At 49.6% G+C, this 22,554-nt stretch overlaps 1 protein-coding gene across 1 annotated transcript in view; it reads right to left on the minus strand.

Annotated features, from left to right (window-relative positions):
- TRRAP (transformation/transcription domain associated protein) overlaps positions 1 to 22,554 on the minus strand; it is a 139,165-nt gene that overhangs the window by 43,869 nt on the left and 72,742 nt on the right. The window contains exons 57-60 of the mRNA XM_078610768.1: positions 20,124 to 20,224; positions 17,170 to 17,371; positions 10,497 to 10,661; positions 479 to 824 (exon numbers count right to left, since the gene is read on the minus strand). Of these exons, the coding sequence (XP_078466894.1) occupies positions 479 to 824; positions 10,497 to 10,661; positions 17,170 to 17,371; positions 20,124 to 20,224 (814 nt within the window). The remainder of the gene's footprint in view (positions 1 to 478; positions 825 to 10,496; positions 10,662 to 17,169; positions 17,372 to 20,123; positions 20,225 to 22,554) is intronic.

The following is a 22,554-nucleotide window of genomic DNA, read 5'->3' on the forward strand; positions in this document are numbered from 1 at the left end:
AGCCTGTTTTGATGTGTTTTTTTTTTCTTTTCGCAATTTGCATTAAGCGTAAGTTGTGAATTATTGTTACCTTTAGGCGAGTGTGAAATGGGAGTCCCCGTGGTGTAGAAGTAAGACCTCTCCATATATGGGCTCCCAGGAGACACAGGACCACTAGCGAACATTCTAACACACTGTACTGATGAGACGTAATGAGAACGGAGCTGGTCTAATTGTCTTTCCTTCACCGCTGCCTGTTGGGACGACCACATTTTCAACCAGCAACCACACCACTACCACCACCACCACTAAATCACAGCGCAAACCCCAGTACAAACTCGCGCAATGTTGATGATGATAATGACAAATACATTCACTGTCATGATGTTGTCGATGATAGGAAGACAAAGTTAATGATCAAGTTTACAACTGAGAAGACATTCGTGATGATGATGACAACGACAATGTTGCAGTTGATGATGAGGATGATGAGACTTACCGATGCCGGTGCCTGCCTGCTCCTGTGTGCCTCCTCCTCCTGGTCCGGGCGAGCCGGACGCTACATGCGACGATGACACAGAGGCCACGATCCCCGACACGGAAGCAGCACCCGCCCCAGGCTTCGAGCCCGGAGCTACGGCACCAGCTGGCGTGGTGCGGCGCGAGTCGGCGGTGCCACCGCCACCACCGCCACCGCCGCCACCACCACTGCCACTGCTGGCCCCACCAGCAGCACCACCAGCCAGGACTTCGCCACTCTTATAGCGCTCCCGCTGTTCGATCTTGAGCGTCAGGTAGAGCGTACGGATTGGGAAGTAGACTGCCTGTGGGTAGACACGGCCCACCTGCACACACACACACACACCAGACAGAGGACATCCATCTAGCCTTCACAGACTGTTGAGGAACTTGATGTTCGCGAGCACCTATTAAGGCCGGTACAGGACAGAACCCAGGTGTTATGGAAATAACGCACACACACTCTCTCTCATACACACACCCAACAACTGATGCGCAAAGACTAAGATCCCCCACAGAGCCTCTACACAGACTGTTGGGGCAAGCGCTGTTAGCGATCCCCTATGAAGAGGTGGGTGGCCAATGCCGCGCATGGCCACCTTTCTCTCCTCTGTGCTGATTTTAACAACAGTCTACATGGCACTAATTTATGGCTCAGTTGACCTAGGCGTGGCCCAGGACCGATTCCAATATTCGACACTTTTATTGGTCGTGAGCAGGATTTTAATCAACTCGGGCCGCAAGGTTGGTAGCGCAGTGCACCATGCACTACACGACCGCTCTCCAATACCACCCCATCAAAGACAAAGACCCCCCCCCCCCCCCGTATAGCCTTAACAGACTGTTGGGGCAAGTGGTGTTAGCAAGAACCTATGAAGGCCGGCACGGCACACGAGGCGGTGGGTGGCCAAGCACCACGCCCGGACGCCATTGTCTAACAAGTGGCGATGTTTGAGGCTGTCCAGATAATCGTCACCGGTGTTGGGCGTGAGCGGGAATCGAACTCGGGTCGCCAGGTTCGGAGCGCAGTATGCTAATCGCTACTCTACCACCCCTTCAAAGACAAAGATCCCCCGCATAGCCTGAACAGACTGTTGGGGCAAGTTCTGTTAGCGAGCACCTACCACCCTTCCTCACATACACACGTGTAAGTTTGCATGCACGTCAGGCGATGTCAGGGAGTACCTAATGAAGCACAATTACATTCAAATGGTAGTCAGCATCGTGCCATGGGATGAAGGAAAATTCCACTCTAATCTCTAACAGGCAGCAGTGCACCACCACGTATCAGGGAATGGCCCGGGATGATGTCATCCAGCTGCTTCTGAAATCACTTCAAATCAGCCTTTTATCCAGACTAGGAACAACAACAAAAAAGACGATGGTTGGTCGCATGCCAGTGAAGTAAACGTTTTTCTTGATTCTCAAGAGGTGGAATCAGCCAAGCTCAGTGAAATTGAACACGACGTTCTTTTCATAATCAACGATTTTTGGGTTTAGATCGCGTTATTTATAAATGTGTCGTAACCCTCCACCACCCGACACGGCCAATCAGTAAAAAAAGTGTCACGTTGACAAAAGACAAATAGTTCACTGCTTTAGCCCACCGGTGTGTTGAAGCGTGAAACCACAACATTTACAATTTGAGTACGACGTTTCGCTGGTAATCAAATTGTAAATGTTGTGGTTTCACGCTTCAACACACCGGTGGGCTAAAGCAGTGAACTATTTGTCTTTTGTCAACGTGACACTTTTTTTACTGATTGGCCGTGTCGGGTGGTGGAGGGTTACGACACATTTATAAATAACGCGATCTAAATCCAAAAATCGTTGATTATGAACAATATTGGTCGCGAAAGCCTACGTGTTAAACTGACGACGTTCTTTTGTTGTGCACTCGTTGGTGACCAGACCGAGACCACCTATTTGCCGCATCTGAGCACCCAACTTTAACTATGGGTTCTTCAAACACGCAATCGAAACAAGGATCTCGAGAGGTGGACTTGAAGGTGTGCGTCGGTGTTTCACGATTTTTTGCATTTGGTTTCTTGTCCTTTCCCCGCACCTCCGATTGGCACGGTTGGCTACGTATGGTGCAAAAGAAGTCCAACGTATATACACATACGTACGTACATTCCGAGCTAGCGCAAGTGAGACGGAGGCGTTTATCCAACGGTGCCCGCCCCCCTCCCCACCTCCACGCGGCCGCCCCCAACTTCAATTAGCGAGACTAACTCGGGCAAAAGGGTTGAACTTTTAACATTCACGAGTTGCGCGGGGCGCTGACGCACTCATCCCTTAACGCACGCGTCGCGTAATCAACGTTCCCCTCTGAAGTGTGTTCGCACGCGCGCGGTGGGGGGGGGAAGACAGCTTCATTGAGACGCAACGCAGCGCGTTTACTCTGACGCGCCACCGTCATTTCCTCCTCCGGTGGGGCGGAGGGGGGGGTCAGGAGGGGGCAAGGGGGGCAGCTATGTCAATGACGTCGTCGGGTGGTGCCTGCAGGTCCCGCTTCTGCTAACAGTTTCGGCAGAGATCCTTTAAGGCCGTTGGTCAAAATAATGACAGAGGTGGAGGTGCAGCCCTGCAATTGCTCGCTCTTGTAACCGATGGCGGAAGAGGCCTGCACCAGAGGAAGCTCTACAGAGCTTCTCAGGGTATTTTATGGCCTCCTTTTTCACGCCCGCCTAGGCGTCTTGGACTGGGAGCTATTTCAGGTAGGTGTCAGAGGTGGGGGGGGGACGGTCATGGTATTAGCGCTTCGCAGAACGTGAGTGTTGTTCGCTTGTCAAAACAGGTGGTGGCTTTTCACCGAGTGCTCTCAGGTTTCTTTCCAAGCGCGAACAACAACAACAAAAGCTCATTAAAAATGAATCGGAGCGACGTGCAAATTGCGGCGCCCTCTTTTGAGAACATCTTGAAGCTCACGAGGGCACCTTCCATCTTGTTGCTGTTGGGGAAGAGTAATGTGGTCATTTTCTTGGTTCTTTCGGTAAAGTCACGTAGAAGGGAAGTAATAAAATAATAAAAATAAAACATAATAAAATGAAATAATTCTCACGACGTTTCGGCTACAACGCACCTGAAGACGGCTGCTTGCGTTGTAGCCGAAACGTCGTGAGAATTATTTCATTTTATTATGTTTTATTTTTATTATTTTATTACTTCCCTTCTACGTGACTTTACCAAAAGAACCAAGAAGATGAATCCCTGCAGTCACGAAAGCTTTAAATCGAAATTTAATGTGGTCATTGTTACGCTTCTGTTGATCGACTGACGCAGATAAAAGAGGCTTTCGTAGCGAGCCAGCCACCACGTCATGATATTACATGCCCAATTAGGGCGGTAATGTCACTGCTGTTATTGCTTGTCTGGCCAAAGGGGCCATTGCCCCAATCATCGCCTATTAGATATGTTTACAATGAAGGTTGCACGGTGCTATTGACGAATATATAAAGATTTATTATTTTTGCCTGTGCACCGCCGCTGACGCAGCAGCAGCGTCAGCAAATAATTTGTCTGGAAGTGATTAAGTTGCACGAGGAAGCTCTGCGAGTGAAGATTTTTTTCTCCATTCCCTTTCAGCGTTTTGTGGCATCTCGAGTAAGCGGTCAACACAGGTATAAAGACGACGCACAGATCGCCGAGAAAGTAACACAAATTAACGACAAACGCCGCCGCCAAAAACACATCGCACACGTGCGACATCCCCGCTAGATACGCAAACACCTAGAAAATCTAGACAAACAACGACATCCACGAAAACAAATTTTCTTTATCGTCTATTGCACAACAATATTGCTGATTGTGTTAAAGTAAAAAGGGCATTCTGACCCGCGTCAGAATAACCATTTCGATCGAAACCCCAGGATAACTCAAACAATGGACAAACACACAAACGCACTATCCACAATTTTTTCGCAACGTGCGTTTGTCCTCGGAAGAATTCCATACTTTAGAGAACACACACACGGGGCTGGAATAAACCTAATTTTAAATTGTAAAAGACAGAAGCATGTGTGCGGCCTTATCGTGCACATATCCTGGCACAAGCGCCGTGGTGACGTTACCGCCACTTAGTGGCTTATGGCAGTTGTTGTTGTTGTGTTTTCAGCATGAATGCGTCGCTGGAAGGGATGATATACGTATGTAGAACTTCTTTCCCACCGCACGTAGCCAACCGTGCTAATCGATTGTCAGATGGTCAAGAATTACGACGGAGTGGCAGTCAAGGAATGGAACATGCGCCCGAGGGTACGGCCACCGAGGAGCTGGAGCGATGAAATCAGCTGGTGAGCAGGTGCCGGGTGAATTGTAACATTGCAGGAGCGTGCGAGATCACTCTGGGACAACGTAATTGGCTTCTAGACAGGCGGGGTCCCCGCTCAGGTTAATTATCTTTTGTTATAAGAATGTTAGACGGTGGGAGCCACTCAACAATGCTCGTCTATATGGAGTAGAGGGCGCGGAAGAGGACATTTCAAACCCCAAACGTCTTGCGGCACTGTCCTGTAGACAGGAGCCGGGATTTTGAACGATAACCTTATCAGGGCGTTTTCATTCATTTATTTACACAACTGCGGTGAAGCAGCGACCGTGTTTTGATGATGTCATAAAACAAGCGCCCAAGTGCGTTTTTGATTGCATCTTCCTTTTAATCAGCCGAACGAATCGTGTAAGCCAGCCAACGCGGCGGATGTCTTCTGATCGAGCGGTGCGCAGCGTGGCCGGCCTGCAAGCGATAATCCCAGTGTGCCTGAGTGGCGCCACCACGTCACCCTCCCTGGGGCTGTGGGAGCTCTGCGCTACTCCCTTTTCCACTGGCGAATCTGGGCCGAGACCGGTACGCGTTTCCCGACGTGACCCGTGCCGGCGCCGTCAACGGTAGTGTCGCCGCGCTCAATATAAATCACTCTGATCACCTCGTGGCTTGCAGCCACGGGGGGGTGGGGGTGGAAGGCGTGGGGAAGAAGGGGTGGAGTGGGGAGCGGTGGGGGGGGAGAGGGGGGCAGGGAGAGCGGGGCAGGCTGGGACCCAATTGAGCACAATTTGTTTGCTCCTAGAATTTTTTTTCATTTATACCCGGGCCTATTACAGGGACCAAAAAGTCACCCGCGATTGATTCAACAAAAGACCGTGTCTGAGAAGATGAGAAGAGGGGTGGGTAATGGGACAGGGTAGGAGTGATGTGACGGGAGAAAAAAAAGCACAGTTGAAATGTAAGAAATGTAATGCTCGAAGCTACGAGCGGTGTGATGGTGCTGCCTGCACGCTGTGAGCGTCACTGCAGTGCGAGCGGCGGGTGGCGTGCTCCGAAATAATAATGCAGCTCAACATATTGGGACATTTGTGAAAAAGATCTTTATAGCGCATCGGATTTCTCCGGTGTAAAAAAAATAAATTCCGATATTGCTGGGCAACGTCACGCACAAGAGGCAAAAGTACCCCCTCCCGCCCCACCCGTATACCCTACAACCGGGCTGGTGGGGCAAGGTGCTGTTGTCAGTGAGCGCCTATTGAAAGCCGGCGCAGTGCACGAGGGCATGGCATGGCCATGATCACGCCCGGCCACAATTTTCCTCCCGCGCGCTGATTTGCCACCGGTGTTATCCGTGAGCGGTAATCGAACGCGGGGAAGGTGGGTGGGGTTGCTAAGTGCGTAGCGCAGTGCGTCGACCACTACGCTACCACTCCCCACAAACAAGGCAAGGATCCTTCATTAAGCCACACAGACGATTGGGGCAAATGTACTCAATTGAGCACAGCTGTTATAATCATAATAATGACGATAATGGCCTTTATTTTATCTAAAGCCTCACCGGGTTTCAAATACAACCACAATTTCATCATCATAAGGATCATCATCATCAAAAAAATAATAATCATTAGCTGCAGTTATGCACGAATTCCTTTTTTAGCATTCTCATTGCGAGCAGCATTACCACCAACATCATCACCAACAACATCACCAACAACACCGCCATTAGCGAGTGGGAAATCTGGCCTGTAGGCTGCATAGCCGTGTATTTCAAATTGGTGGAGCGGAGGTGCCGTTGAATCTGGCGACTCAAATTCGACCGCCAGCCCTGGGCTCGCATCAGCGCCGAGTGATATCCGCACGGCGTGAATTGCGGTCAAACCACTCCCACGGGGATGGAGATAGAGGAGGCCTTTTACCAGCAGAAGTTTGACAAAAGGCGGTTGGAGATTCGAACTTCTGAACTGCCCCAACGCAATCAGCGCGGATGTTTTCCGCGAGAACGGTAAATCCCCCAATCTATTCTGTTGAACACGGCGCACAACTTTGTCCCTTTGTTTTTCCCATTTAAAGACAACAAAAACACACGCCACCCGACCGCGCGCGTTACCACCCGTACCACTCCATACACCGCCCCCGCACCCCCCCACTGCGGGAGCACGTAATGAGGCGGACAGAAACATTAATCAATAACGGCTTACCTTAAGAAACGAGAAAACGGTAAAAGAAGGTTAAGAGCAAGGATGCCCTCGGCGCTTCCTGCGCACACTCCGCGAGACCCATTACGAAGGGTGCTCATTACGCGCGCGCGCACACACGCACGCACGCACACACGCACGCACGCGGGGCTCCGCGGTGGAGACGCGCGCGGAATTGTGGCAAATCCACGCACGTGAAAATCGTGCAAAGCGCAAACCACCACGCCGCGCTGTTTTCCATTTGCTCAGCTGATGTTGCGTTTCCGCTGCTTCGGCTGTGGCTCCGAATGCTTCGGCCGACACAGTCGTTTGCCATTTTATTCTCTCCTTCGCAATCATTTGTTTCCGTCCCCTAATCAAATCATGTTAACCGTGTTGAGGACTCGCACAAGCAGACTGTTTCGTCTCATCCACAGTGTGCCCGTTGCTGAAGATGGGGAGAAGAAACTATGGAGCATATCGGTACTGTACAACAATAGATTTTGCTGGACCGTCCCTCTGACGACTATGTAGCCCTGATGCACTGTGCTCTTGATGTCTGGGCTTAAAAGCTTTTCTCCTCTGCCTTCAACAAATGGCCTCTCCAATAACACCCACCACCTCCCCCGTCCTACAACCTCTTTCGGGAGTTGCCACCTGTCCCAATTCCCGGACTGACGGTATTTTACCCAAACAATTCAGGAATTGGCAACACGTGTTCATGTCGCAGGAATTGATTTGAACAGGACCCTGTTCCCGGTATTGTGTTGACATTTATTGTGGCATACTCAGTATACTGCACAGCTTAGATAGGCCTAGAGTTTAGTCTGCAGTGGCAAAGGTGGTTGCACTAATGTCTCTACCGACCTGATGTACGTGCGGCTCACTTAATGTTCAATTGAACATTTCCGCAGGCACCGTGTCTTTTAATGCCCCGTAAATGTTGTGAGATGATCCTCATTGTATGTTTTCTCATCAGATGTGGTACAAGGTCGATTTAGAAAGAAATGTATGCTGGCTCCAGATCAGTTGCCATTAAATGAACAATTAAAGCCGATGATTAAACTGGCAAAGCCATTTCTGATTTACATGGGCCTCGGGCATTTCAATCAAAACTCCAAATATCCAAAGACACACACAGCTGGCAACACAACACAGCGGCACTAATCACAAACAGAACGAAAGAGATACCTGCAACAGTAAAAACGTCACGATCAATCCACTGCTGGATGAAACTGTCTCTTATCGGTCTCCATCCCTCAAAAGATCTTGCGAACTGGATAACGATGACACCGCGCCAGCATAGTTGTGTAGCGCAGGACTACGGAAAGTAACCTTCCTTCATTTTAGGCTGCATACCAAGGGAGGAAGCTTGTAAGATGTATTTCATTGTCTCGTTAAATCTCGCTAAGTGCAACGTCCCAAAGAACCGGTGATGTGTGCATCACATCCAATAACAGCGTAATTGATCATTGGTTTTTTACCCTTTTATCTGGCAACAAAACGGACACCTTTTTTACAAGGAGTCATGTTTGCATAGACCACAATACCTGCAGTCATAATGCAAACAAAAAACATAACTCTGATAATGTATGCACTGTCCTTGAAGTTGATTGGTCCACACCCGAGACAGCTTTCCTTAGAGGCTAGTCTCACATGGGTTGGACCAGATGACGCCAAAAGAGTTATGTTTTTTGTTTGCATTATGACTGCCGGTATTGTGGTCTAAGCAAACATGACTCCTTGTAAAAAAAGTGTCAGTTTTGTTGCCAGATAAAAGGGTAAAAAACAAATTATCATATTTTTTACTGGCAAATGAGGTACCAATGGTGTAAACAGTTTAATTGTTAATGCCCGTAATCATGGTCTGCAAATAACCCCCCCCCCACCAAACCTCTACGCCCACCAGACACGGCAAAGACGGTTCACATTAATTCCCAGCCGCTATCCCCAACCAAATTAAATTTTGGCACGCTTACGCTTTCTCCAACCTTGTACACGTAACTGGGGCGATTAAAAAGCGGGAGGGGATACATTAATTTCGGTAATTCATACGGCGGGGGGGGGGGATTGTGCTCGGATCGCTGGTGAGGAAAATGTAAAAAATAATTATTGGAATTCGCAACGGCTTTTAAACGTTTGGCAGAGTACGAACTGGCCAGAACCGGCGATCCGAGGGCAATACCACAGATACTGCCGCCGCAGGGTAGAGCACACCAAGTGCACATCACAAATGCATCACGTGTACGTAATGCATCCAACACCACTATATATACACACACACTATGTATACACTGTATAAAGATTCCCGTATAGCCTTTGACAGACTGCTGGGGCAAGTGCTGTTAGCGAGCACACAGCCCTACACGTGAGGGTAGGTGTAAAACACCACGCCCGGCCACCTTTGTCTCCCCAGTGCCGATTTAGTTTTACACATCGCACCAGGTATTCGTTTAAGATTGAGTTGACTGAGAGGAGTGCCCGGGGCCGGGTTCAGACACAGACACTCATCACCGTTACTGGTCACGAGCAGGGAATTGGGTCACGGGGTTCAGAGCACAACGCGCTAACCTGTAAGTCATAGCTGCCCACGATACACATGCACAAAAACTCACACCTATTACATGAATAAAAATAAATCATTTAAGAAATATAATTAGTGCAAGGAGAAATTGTATTGGGACCAGAAAAGTACATTCTTGAGAGTTGTAACGGAGCGCTGTCGAATCGTCAACAACTCCTTTATTCACCACAGGATCTTGGCAAGGCGCCTTTGTTATTTACAGACATAAAATCCCACCTCCAAAACCACCACTGGCTCGTTCCATTAGCTGTTTTGCCAACCGCTGGAATTCTTGGCAAGAGAACACATTACACAGATCCTCGTCGAATGCAGGCAATAGTGCTTATTTAACGAGCACCTATCAAGGCCGGCACAGAACATCACAAGAAGAAGTGGCGTTGCCTCAACCATACACGACCGCCTTTGTCTCCATAGCGCTGACATTTTTACGCGATGCACCAGGTTACTCAATTCCATCCGAGTCGAACCGAGGAGAGATCCAGGAGAAGTGTGGATAGTATGTTCTATGAATGTGCATTGCTGCGGAAGGGACTAGAAGAAAAATAATTAAGGCAGCACGGCGGAGAAGTGGTAACGTTCTTGCCTCACAGTAAGAAGGACCTGGGTTCAATTTCCGACTGGGGTGTCAATCCGCATTGAGTTTGTACGTTCTCCCCCTCTGTTTAGCGTGGGGGGTTTCCTCCGCGTTCGTGGGTTTCCTCCCCATAGCTATAAACAAAACCACACAATGGAACCGGTCTTGGACCAAAACATCCCCAAAATGTGAAATACTACCCGCAAAATTATTTAACTGGGATTACACGTGTAGCGACATCGCCCGCCCGCCCGCCCGCCGTATCGCGAACAAACAAAAAAACCTGGCGGGACCCTCGCGAAAGAAGAGTCGAGGCTTTCCTGGGCAGACGAGCCAAACGAGGTACAACTCCACAAGCAAAACTCTCGCGGACGTTTTCCGCATCTCCATGCGATCGCCTACCGTGCTGATGAGGTTGAGCAGCAGCTTCCCCTCGCTGCACACCAGGCAGGTGAGGAGCTGTGGGATCCACGCCACCCACTGGATGGGAGGGACGCCGACGCAGTACTTGTCGACCGCCTCCGCCAGCGTGTTCTTCTCGTCGTCGAAGCTCAGCAGCCACAGCACCTGCACCGCCCCCCCCCACGTAACACGCCGGGGCCGACGGTCAATGTCCCGGTCGATCAGTACACTCGCGACAGCCACGCGCACACACGCGCACATCCGTATGCCACCGCCACACTTATGGCTGAGAGGAGAGAATGGGACTGCAGAGGCAGGCAGGCAAGGCTCTGGTTGGCAGAGCCAGAACTGCCGGCACGTGGGGCGACAACGGTCTAACGATGTTACATTTTTATATGTACCTGCGAATTACTCCATTTAGAATTATCCGTTGCAAACATTGCCACTCAGCCTCCACCCCAACCTGAAAAAGTTATGAGAGCCTGCGAGGCTTTCCTGGGATGAATTCGCATAATAATAACAAAAAAATTAACAAGCTTTGTCACAACTGTATTAGAGGCATAATCGTCGTCAGTTTACATGCGAGTGCAACAATCACCACAAATATAACTGATCGTTTGTGCAACCGTTTTCTTATTTGTTACTGTGACACGGTTGTTTTGGGTCCTCTTTCCACTGGGTGTATTTGCATCCATTTTCGATTTGCTTTGTTGCTGAAACTTGTTTTAATAGTCGCGCTTTTGTAATCTTGTGCGACCCAGGTCACTTTTGAGCTCTTAACCTTCTTGCGACAAAATACACTTTAAAAACTTCAATGCTGATAACGAACCAAAACCAGGTTTAATGAACAGGCAACTCATAAATGCCCCCAAGGGCATAGCTCCCGAGTGTGCAGGCACCAGGGCCGACGGGATGGAATTCAGCCCAGGCCTCCGAAGAAGGGTGGGTGGGAACTGGATGGGGGAGGTAAACGGTGCCCATTTCAATCCCGACACCAGGGCCCATGCCAACCACACTCTGCCACCGCGTGACCAGCAGTGTGATTGGACGAGAAGCTCGCTGGCACGACCTCGACAGTCGTTCTCCGACGTCATTTTCAGCGAGCGTGTTTTGACGCGCGGCGGGGTAAGCTGCTTGCTGCAAAGGTCTGAATGGAAATGTCTGTGTCTCAAGGCAACGGCAGCACAGTTGTAATTTAATAGGAAAACGAGCAGATTTTTTTCGTTTACAAAAAGTAGGTACAGTATTCGGCCATGGGAGCCGCTACAGTGCTGTGACGGTCAGCGCGCTGGGACTTGCAATCCAGGTGGTCGCTGGTTGGAACCCATTACCCGGCGCAGCAGCAATTTGAAAAACGGGGGACGAGTTTCTTAAATGCCCTCCCCTCCACCGCCTCCACACATAGTTAGTCCATCGGCAGGTCATGGGTGGTGGGGGTTCAGTGTGGGTACACCAAAACTCTTCCAACACGTCTGGCCAACGTTGAGGAGTGGACCAAAATAGCATCCCTGTCAGAGGTTTCTCTCGCGGAGGCCCTTTTCCTGAGTGGTCGCACGGGCAAGCAATTGCAGAGGTCACACCCTCACCTCTTCGGCCCTCGCAGCACCGCCGGTTCTCGTGTCAACAGCGCCGGCTCGTTAAGGCAAGGGTCTACATTCCTGCTCGCCAACCGCTCGTGCCGGGCTCACCGCGAACGGTGCTCCGGCACACCCGATTCATGCGATTACTCCGCCGGTGACAGATTTATAGCGAGCGCCGCGTGCACGGCGCGTCAACGGACACCCGAGACGAAAGGTGTGCACTCCGGTGTGTCTCAAAACACCTGCCTGAACGTTTGTTGCGGCTCAGAGTTTACATACAACGACAATCTTTGGAGAGAGTGGTGGGTGGGTAGGTGGCGGGTGAAATGCGCCACGGTGACGAGATGTCAACTACCTCGTCTGGTATAAGGAGGTCGTGGGTTCAATCCCGACCCTGACACCTGTACATTTGGAGTTTGCATGTTTTCTCGACCCGTGGTCGTGTGGATTTTTCTCCCGGTGCTCCTCTTTTTCCCTCCACATTAAGAATCAATGCACGTTTAGAGTATTTGGCTGCTATAAATTTCCACATGATCAGCCACTCTCGTTGAGCTATCATTTGCGACCAGGTTCGCTTCTGAAAAAGACCTACACAGCTTAGCCTGGTAAAATAAAAACCGCTTCATAGTTTTACACTGTTTAATTCGGGTTAGGATCTGCCGGCTGCCTCAATTCTGGGGGGGGGGGCTCGTCTGTCTGGCGTCCGGCTCCCCTTCCCCATCGGGCTGAACAGAGCCGACTCACTGCCGGCAGACAAGCCAGTCCGAGCGAGTCTCCAGGAAAACATGTCGCCACGCTCTCATTTTACGCTCGTCACTACTAATGCGATTGTAGCCCTCTGCTGACCTATCATTTGTGGCTGGGTCGCTTCGGTAATAAAAGCGACATAGCTCAGTGGGCCTCGCCTGGTAAAATGAAAATAGTTTAGTTTAATATAGAATGACTAAAGGACTAGTTCAGATAGATCTCGTGCCACTGACGCTGGCCGTGTTAGCGTGGCCGGGACCCGTACTCGGGTCGCCGGGATCGTGGCTCAGCGCGTCTAGCACAGCGCTGTCGACGCAACCACTCCGCTTTATATTCTTAGGTTTTTTCGGTAAAGTCACGTAGGTAAAACATCAAAATTAATGAAAATAAAATAAAATAAAACAAAAATCACGACGTTTCGGAGGCAACACAAGTCTCCGTCATCAGGTGGGACCGTCACAGCTGTTACGCTTCCCGGTCACAGCTAAGATCAGTTTGATAACAGAACTGGTCCTGAGCTTCCACAGACTCCCTCCCCCCCTTCCCTTCAACAATCCGCACTGACCAGCGTGAGCAAAGCACGGTCAAACAACCAACAGCGCCGACGCGGTGCCATTAGGAGGCTTTCACCCGGCGAGGGATAGATGATAACAGCCTGTCCATTAAGGAATGATCGCAGTGATGGGATTCCTATTATTATAACCATAACGATGTTTTCAACGGCCTGTGCACATACCATCCACGGCACGTGGAACAAACGAGACCGTCCGTTCAGAAATCACGAGGGAAATTGGTGACAGTGAGAACCCTTACTGCGAGAGTGCAGCGACTGGTAAACTCAATGTCAGAGTTCACCAAGTGGCAGAGTGGCGCTCAGTACTGAATGGCAGAGTGCGTGGATTGTCACTCTTAATACTGAATGGCTGTGTTATAGACCGGCACACTCACTACTGAATGGCAGAGTGCACGGACTGCCACTCTTAATACTGAATGGCTGTGTTATAGACCGGCACACTCACTACTGAATGGCAGAGTGTTAGAGACCGGCAAGCTCACTACTGAATGGCTGTGTTAGAGACCAGCAAGCTCACTACTGAATGGCAGAGTGCACGGACTGCCACTCTTAATACTGAATGGCTGTGTTATAGACCGGCACACTCACTACTGAATGGCAGAGTGTTAGAGACCGGCAAGCTCACTACTGAATGGCAGAGTGCACGGACTGCCACTCTTAATACTGAATGGCTGTGTTATAGACCGGCACACTCACTACTGAATGGCAGAGTGCATGGACTGCCACTCTTAATACAGAATGGCTGTGTTATAGACCAGGAAACTCACTACTAAATGGCAGAGTGCATGGACTGCCACTCTTAATACAGAATGGCTGTGTTATAGACCAGGAAACTCACTACTAAATGGCAGAGTGCACGGACTGCCACTCTTAATACAGAATGGCTGTGTTATAGACCAGGAAACTCACTACTGAATGGCAGAGTGCACGGACTGCCACTCTTAATACTGAATGGCAGTGTTATAGACCAGGAAACTCACTACTGAATGGCAGAGTGCACGGACTGCCACTCTTAATACTGAATGGCAGTGTTATATAATTGCCACTCTTAATACTGAATGGCAGTGTTATAGACCAGGAAACTCACTACTGAATGGCAGAGTGCACAGACTGCCACTCTTAATACTGAATGGCAGTGTTATATAATTGCCACTCTTAATACTGAATGGCAGTGTGAAAGACCCCAAACTCACTACTGAATGGCAGAGTGCACAGACTGCCACTCTTAATACTGAATGGCAGAGTTAGAGACCCCCAAACTCACTACTGAATGGCAGAGTGCATGGACTACAGGGGCGAGACAGACCCAGGACCAACATCAAGGGCCGGGCTGAAAGAACCGAGTGCTTTATGGGCTGCAGAGGACAGACAGAGATGGAGAGAGATAACAAAAGCTGTGCCGGCTACAGAATTTGGGGCCCAAAACAGCAGAATGTAAAACACCGTCAATGCCTATACAGGTCGTCATACGTCGATGGCGATTAACCTTGAGCAGCCAATAACAGGCTATTGAGATTTGTGGGGCCCAAAAACGGCAGAATGTACAAACATGATGTACATACATAATGATGTATGTTGATTAACTGTGAATAACTCAACAAATAATAGATAGCCACTGCAATTGATAAGACTACATTAACCCACCCCCCTCTGGTATTCACACCTGACTGGCTCACTGTGATGACATCACATTGACCCCGGCCTCTATGCAAGACCGAAACGGGAGGATTTTTCCACAATTCTGGCTGTCGCATGATTGAGGCTTGGTTGTAATTACAGGTGAAACGTCGTACTCGAAATGTAAATGTTGTGGGTTCACTCTCCAACACACTGGTGTGCTGAACTAGTAACTAACTGGCACGTTTTGTTTACGTGAAAAACCTTACTAATTTGGCCGTGTCGGGCGGTGGCGGTATTTGACGACACATTATTCTTTACGCGATATCACCCTAAAAACCTCTATTATGGATAATTTTGGTCGCGAAAGCCTACGTGTTAAACTGAGAATTGGTAGATCGGGTTGATAACGGCAAGCCGATATCTTTCGGCAAAAAGGCAAAACAAAAATCGCCGCAGTCCCTGCACAACTCACCTCTCACGCCGCCGCAGATTTTGCGTGGCCGAGAGCCGGGTTTGTGTGTCGCATTCCGGGGCACGCAAAAGGGATTAATATTCGCAGCTCGCAAGAGTTGGCAAGTGTCATCCACGGTTTAGCGCTAACTTGCCTCTCCGGTTCACACGGCACCTTGACGCATTCCCCTGGCACTTGTGACACACTCCACTGGCACAGCAGCAGCTGTAAAAGCTTTAGGGTTCTTTAAACACAATCTGGATTTGGCAGAGTATAGGAACGGCATTTAGCTGTAACAGAAGAACTGTCAAGGTGGGTGGATGCGAGAGTGAAAACAATTATTTATTTTGGGATGCTGCCATGCGATTGCATTTCGAGGGCTGATGTGTATTTTGCCACATTTTATTGGTACGATGACGAACAAATAAATAACTAACAACTCTTTGTCAATCGACTGCTGGATGTAGTGCCTCTCAACCCACACGATCATGGGGGTCATGTGACCATTTGACCATACTTCACCACGATGGCTTTCCCAAGCAGTGAATGTTTGATTGTTTACGACACACATCTTAGGAATTCCCGCAGCCCGACTGCAAACGCTGCCTGCCCTCACCTTGCCTCGGCCTCGCTGCACCCAAACATCTCCTTTCATGTTCCGCTATTAACCCAACCCCGTTTGTTTTCGTTCCCTCCCCACCTTCACTTAGCACAACGCCCACACCGCATGCCTTCTGACCCTCACCAAACCTCTGATCCCATATCCTCGCTCGTGATAAGGTGTCCTTGGGTTAGAGATCGCGTACATGTGTCATACACCCTATTTATACTAAATAACAATTTTATTTTACCAGGTAAGGCCCACTGAGATATATAGCTCTTTTTCGGAAGCGACGTGGTTATCACAAATGATAGCTCAACGAAGTGGGCTATCACGTGGAAATTTATAGCAGCAAGTTTATTTTAAATGTGGAGGGAAAATCAGAGGACCCAGAGAAAAATCCACACAACCACAGGGAGAACGTGCAAACTCCCAAAATACAGGCGTCAGGATCAGGATCGAACCCACGACCTCCTGTATACCAGGTGAGGTAGTTAACATCTCGCCACCGTGGCCAATAAGTAAGGTTTGCCACGTCAACAAAACGTACCAATTTTTTTCTACTTCAGCATTTTGTTGATCGTCGCAAGTAGCACGCCCAAAGATAAAGATCTTCTTATAGCCTTCATAGACTTTTGGGGCAAGTGCTGTTTGCGAGCACAGCACACGAATGGGGGGGCTGCCCGGCACCACGGCTGGCCACCTTTATCTCCCTAGTGCCGATGTTTACACACTGCACCAGGTACTCATTTGAGGCTGAGTCGACCTAGAGGTGGCCCAGGAGCAGTTCAAATACCGGTCACTGGTATTGCCCGTGATTGGGAATCGAACTCTGGTCACCAGGTTCGTAGCGCTGCAGATTAACCACTGCACTACCACTCCACCCACCAAGTAACGCGCACACACAAGCACGCGCACATACACACGCACCAGGTCTGTCTCCCCGACAGACCTGGTCTTCACCTGAGGACGGCTGCTTCCGTTGTGGCCGAAACGTCGTGAGAATTATTTTATTATGTTTTATTTTTATTATTTTATTACCTCCCTTCTACGTGACTTTACCGAAAGAACCAAGAAGAAAAGAACAAACCAAAGCTCACCTTGGCCAGGTACTTGCGGGACTTGTGCTCGTTCTGGTGACGGCAGGCGTGCAGGTAGCAGGCGATGGCATAGACGCCCAGGTGGAGCTGGCGCTCCTTGACGAACACGGCCTCCAGGTAGTCGCCCCACATGGCCCACGCCTTGACCAGCACGTCGTGCATCTGCACGGCCGCCGAGAAGGCCTTGTTGGCCTCCTCCGATCTACGGTGGGCCCGGGGGGAAGGTGCAAGAGGCACGGTTAGACGCCGACACGAAGATTACAGCCAGCACGGCATACTATCGCGGGATGGGGGTGTGGACAGCTGACTGCCCAGTGCTGAACGTTCACACTGCACCGGGTACTCATTTACGGACGAGTAGACCAGTTCAGATACAAACATCGCATACCCACACACGAGCACATACAGACACACGTGCACACAACAACGTGTCATAGGCGACTGTGGGGAGGGATACTTGGTTGGCGTCAGAGGGCAGTACAGCAAATCCATTCAATCTAGTTTGCATGTTCACCACAAGTACTGTGTGGTTTATGCAGACTTGATTCCTTGCAAAATATTTCTATTTGGTGTTTGAACATCTTAACACGTCCTGTTTTATTTCCAGAAAGGCTTAAACCTATTCCTATTTTTCATACATTATATCCAGCTTCACCAACCCACACTGACCAGCGTGGTGAAGTATATTGAAAAAAAGTGGCGTTTTTCTAAAAAAAAAAAACACTCCACTTTTTTCAAATTTTCTTGCTGTGGTTTTCACACCTGATGATGATTGCTTGTGCTGCAATCGAAACGTCGTGAGAATTTTATTGTTTAATTTTCATTATTTTATTATTTCCCTTCTAACGTGACTTTACCGAAAGAACCAAGAATATAAGTAGTTGTACTTATGTGTCTGTGCATAATTTGTATTTCGATGATTTACCTTCCAAAAAAAATCTGGCATGTCTCATACCCCCCAAAAAGGGCATCTCGCACGCCCAGGGAGTGCGTGCATCCCAGGTTAAGAACCACTGCTTTAAATGCTAAGTGGAATTAGGGGTGGTAAACAAAAGATTTGCATATCGCTCGCAACCGAAGTGCACGCGCAGGCCCGCAGGCCCGTAAACACAGACGCACAGCGGCAAATATCCCAGACGGTCGGGACAAGTGCCGTTAATGAGTACCTATTATTGCCGACATGGTGCCTGGTACTTATTTAGAGCTGGGTTGACACAGAGCAGGCCCAGAACCGGTTGAGATAATTGCAAATTATGTTAGCCATGGCCGGGAATCGGTTTGTTGTGCAGTGCAACTACTGCTGCACCACCAAGTCCCCGCTACCACCAGAATCACTGCAAACCTGGGGTCAATTACAATTATAAATGTGCCACTGGAAATAAATTACAGTCACAATGCAACTGCAATTTCAGCTAACGATACTGCTGTAGATCGAAATAGGTCCGTCAGAAGCAAGGTTCCTTTCATGCCACGTGGTATTTGGTCTGTCAAAAGCACCTAAGAGAGACTCGGGACAGGCTCAGATAATCGCCGCTCCACTCTCGTCACGACCCCATCCCCCATGTTCCCCGAGCCCGACCTCACCCCGAGTCACTGCCCCTACCCCATTGTTCCCTGAACCCTGCCTCACCCATGCCCTTCCAGGCAGCCCAACTGCCTGGCCACCACTACCTCAATCTACTCTCATCGACGCTTAGCTTAGGAACCCATCGACCCTGTCATTCCGTGCACTCACTTCATACCGTACCATCCACCTTCACGCCCATCCCCTTCTATCAGCCTCATCCACTATCACGTTCCATCCATCCCTCCATCAACCCCCTGCACCATCGCCTCCTTCCCCTGCTGCCATATCTCATTCCTTTTCCAAACCCGATTACTAACGGATATACGAGTACCATACCCATCCTTCGAATCGAACTCGGGTCACCGGGTTCATAGCGCAGTAAGCTAACCGCTACACTACTGCTCCTCACACAAGTGCGTGCGCACGCACACACACGCACTTACACATGCGTACACACCACACGCACACAACTGACAGGAATGTAAGGCGATGCCTACCTTAATATAATCAGAACCAAGCTCGTGGCCAAAAATGAAGCTGCTCGGGCAATAGAATCGTGATCATTTTTTCGACGGGACATCAAAGGACTTTTATAGCAGGTCCAGATGTGTTGCTGCAACTGTGGCCACAGCTGTTCCTCGGCTCACGCGTGCAACACAAACACCGGCATCTCTTTGCGTACGATCACAAAAATGTATTGAGAGGAGATACAACTTCTCATGGCCGGCTGGCAAAATAAATAGCGACGGAAATATCTCTCGTACAGCCTCACAAATAGTTGGTGCGTGTGTGGTAATTGAGTGCTTGTTAAGGCTGTCACGCGACACGAGGGGGTGGGGTGTGGCAAGCACCACGCCCTTTGTCTCCCCTAGCATTGACGATAACACAACGCACCAGGTACTCATTTATAGTCGAGCGGATCTAGGGAATGCCGCGTGCAGACACGACTTTGCCAATGATTTAAACCCGACGCCGGCTATTTATGGTTCATACAAACAGCGGCATTAACCAGGGCTGCCTGCCAGATTCGAACCGCCGGGCCTGGTCCCCACCGCCCACTGGATGTCCCCTGTCTGTAAACATACGACGTGACCGGCCATTAGCCAAACGTCCCAATGCTGCCTACGAATTATAACCCGCGAATTACGCGTCTGGGATTGCAAAGGAGCAGCAGCAACATCGCCCCCCTGCAGCGAAAACGACTTGGCAGCACCCCACTGGAAGGGAGTCTTCTTGAGAGTGGGCGAGGCTCTCAGAAGGATACAAGCGAAGTAATATTAATAATGAGAAGAGGGCGATTTGCTTTGAGAGGTAACAGACACCACCCCCTCCCTCCTCTTCTTCCTCCGCAGCACACGGCAGCATTGCCGCGCGCGATTCTACTCACTTGTTGATCTGAGCCAAGAACATCCCCTTGAGCGCGTAAAATTCCGCCGTCATCTCCTTGGTGAAAAACTTGAGGTTCGTTGACTCGATCAATTCCAGTCCCTGGGGGAGTTCGGGCGAAAAACAGGCAGTTAGCGCAATTTGCACCTACCTGGCATGTGTGCGTACGTGTGTGTGTATACATACAAGTGTGCGCATGGCAACGTGCGCGCACACACACATTCGCAAATGCACACACACATTCGCAAATGCACATGCGCAAATACAAAGATGCCCCCCCGTATAGTCTCAACAGACTGTTGGGGCAAGTGCTGTTGGCGAGCACCACCTGTGAAGGCAGGGGGCGGCACGTGAGGAGGTAGCTTGGTCAACACCACGCCTGGCCACGTTTGTCTCCCCTGTGCTAATGTTTTACACAGCGTACCAGGTACTTATTAAAGACTGAAAAAACCTAGTGGAGGACCAGGGCCGGTTCACATATTAGTCACCGTTGTTGGTTGCGAGCCGGAATTCAATTTTAGTTGCCGGGTTCGTAGAGCACTACGCTATCCTCTTTGCCACTCCTTCTCCCACCAACACTCACGATTTATGTATTTTGCACACAAGCATAACTTTGAGAATCTTCCGACGGCATCCTATGACTCGCAAGAACAGAACGCAACATTCCCAACGTTATTATTGATGGAAGAATATTCAAACCATTATCATATTGCCATCAATCTTCACGCAAATTGCAAATAGCTGAGATTCGGCAATATGTTCACTTTTAAAACTTACGTAAAATATTTCACGCCAATGCGCATGAATAAGTGAGACACGGGTAATTTATTCCAGCACACGGATGCACGCCTGCAAATCCCATTACCCAAACTCATCTGCAGTCTCCGCAATTTAGTCCAGAATGACGGCCACTCGACTGGAAAAGATGAATCTGCATTCAAATGCTACATCCCCAAAACCACAATTTTGAAAATTAAAATTATTTCAATCTTGCGCGAGTACCTATTCTTACCCTTGTTCAAAAATTAGCCAGTTCCTTCCCAATGCCGGTTTGAACGCAGGATAACGCTTGCGTGGGTGACCACCTGTGCACAAGCAGATTGCCATAGGGATTGCAGGGCTACGTGATTGGTAGCAGAGGCCCGTGCAGCAAAATGCATTGTTGTACTGCACTTCTATTGTCACATCTAACCTCGCCACCTTCACAAATCCGCACCGACCAGCGTGGCAAAGTATGGTCAAACAACCCCCCCACCTCCCCCCACCGGAACTACCCACGGCACAGGTGTGGTGGAGGCTCTCATCCAGCAGTGGATTGACCGAAAGGGCCATGCAAATGTACACATGCGCACGTGCTACACTGCGGGAATCTTCTTCTTCCGTATGGCTGATGTAGATGCTGAGCAACCACTACAATTTCACATTCAGGTGGGAAATCCAGACAACTGCTTCAGGAGCAGCGCAGTGTTATCGCTGCGACGTCTCCTTCGCATTTGTGGAACGGACATTGCGTCGTTATACGTTGTACGGTCTCTGTTCTGGATGACCCAAGTTTGCCGCACACTAGAGAGTTTAAATTTTCCATGTGTACATCAGTTATCCCCCGCATCTTCTACTGCCATGGTTTGTGCAGTGGATGCGGTTTAGGGTGGGCCGTGAGCTTCGTCGAAGATCAAACCCAGGCATCTTCTGCGTTGAGTCTTTCACAAGGTGTTAATTTTGCGAGTTCTTTTGAACTCAAAGCAGCTCTCCAAGCTTCATCGGAGTTGAACTCTCATTGCTACCGGTTAAGCGCGCAGGTCCAAAAGGGGCCTGCGTGACTTCAAGCGACGATGGGGGACGCCATCGAGCTCCTGGTGAATGGGAAGGCGACCGTTTTCCTCGATTTGCAGAACTTCCCCGGAGGGCATGCCCAGAGGCGACACAGCCTTGCCCTTTTTGGGCAGAATTCTGTAGGAGTTCGGCGAGGGCATCCTAGGGTACGAGGAATAGAGAGGGGCACATGGTCGCCGCTCACAAAGGGGGCGTCTGTGCGCTTTGTCGTCGTGGCACGCGATTTTTCTGCGAATCACGCTCGCAGCCATCATTACACACTCAGCTGCCAACAGGTCCCACAGGTCGGCGAGTTCCCGGTAAAACAATTTAATTAAAAAAACAACAATAACACGCCATTGTTTCAGAACTAACCGAAATTAATGAAGGGGGAGGGAGGGGGGGCGAGATATTCGTACACAATGACCTCCCAGCAAGGACAGCAGTGCAAGCCTTGGGAATGTAAATGTTGAATGAATGGCTCTGTAATGCATGGTATTTTTCGAGCTAGGGCTCAATGCCAGACGATTCAGATGTAAACAATGGAAAGGCCTGTTATTATTATTATTCGTGCAAAGTGTACGGGTTAACACATTCTAAAATAACATCCTACGGCGGTG

This window comes from Lampetra planeri, chromosome 35 (assembly GCF_965212315.1).
Source record: "Lampetra planeri chromosome 35, kcLamPlan1.2.h2, whole genome shotgun sequence".
NCBI classification, from domain to species: domain Eukaryota; kingdom Metazoa; phylum Chordata; class Hyperoartia; order Petromyzontiformes; family Petromyzontidae; genus Lampetra; species Lampetra planeri.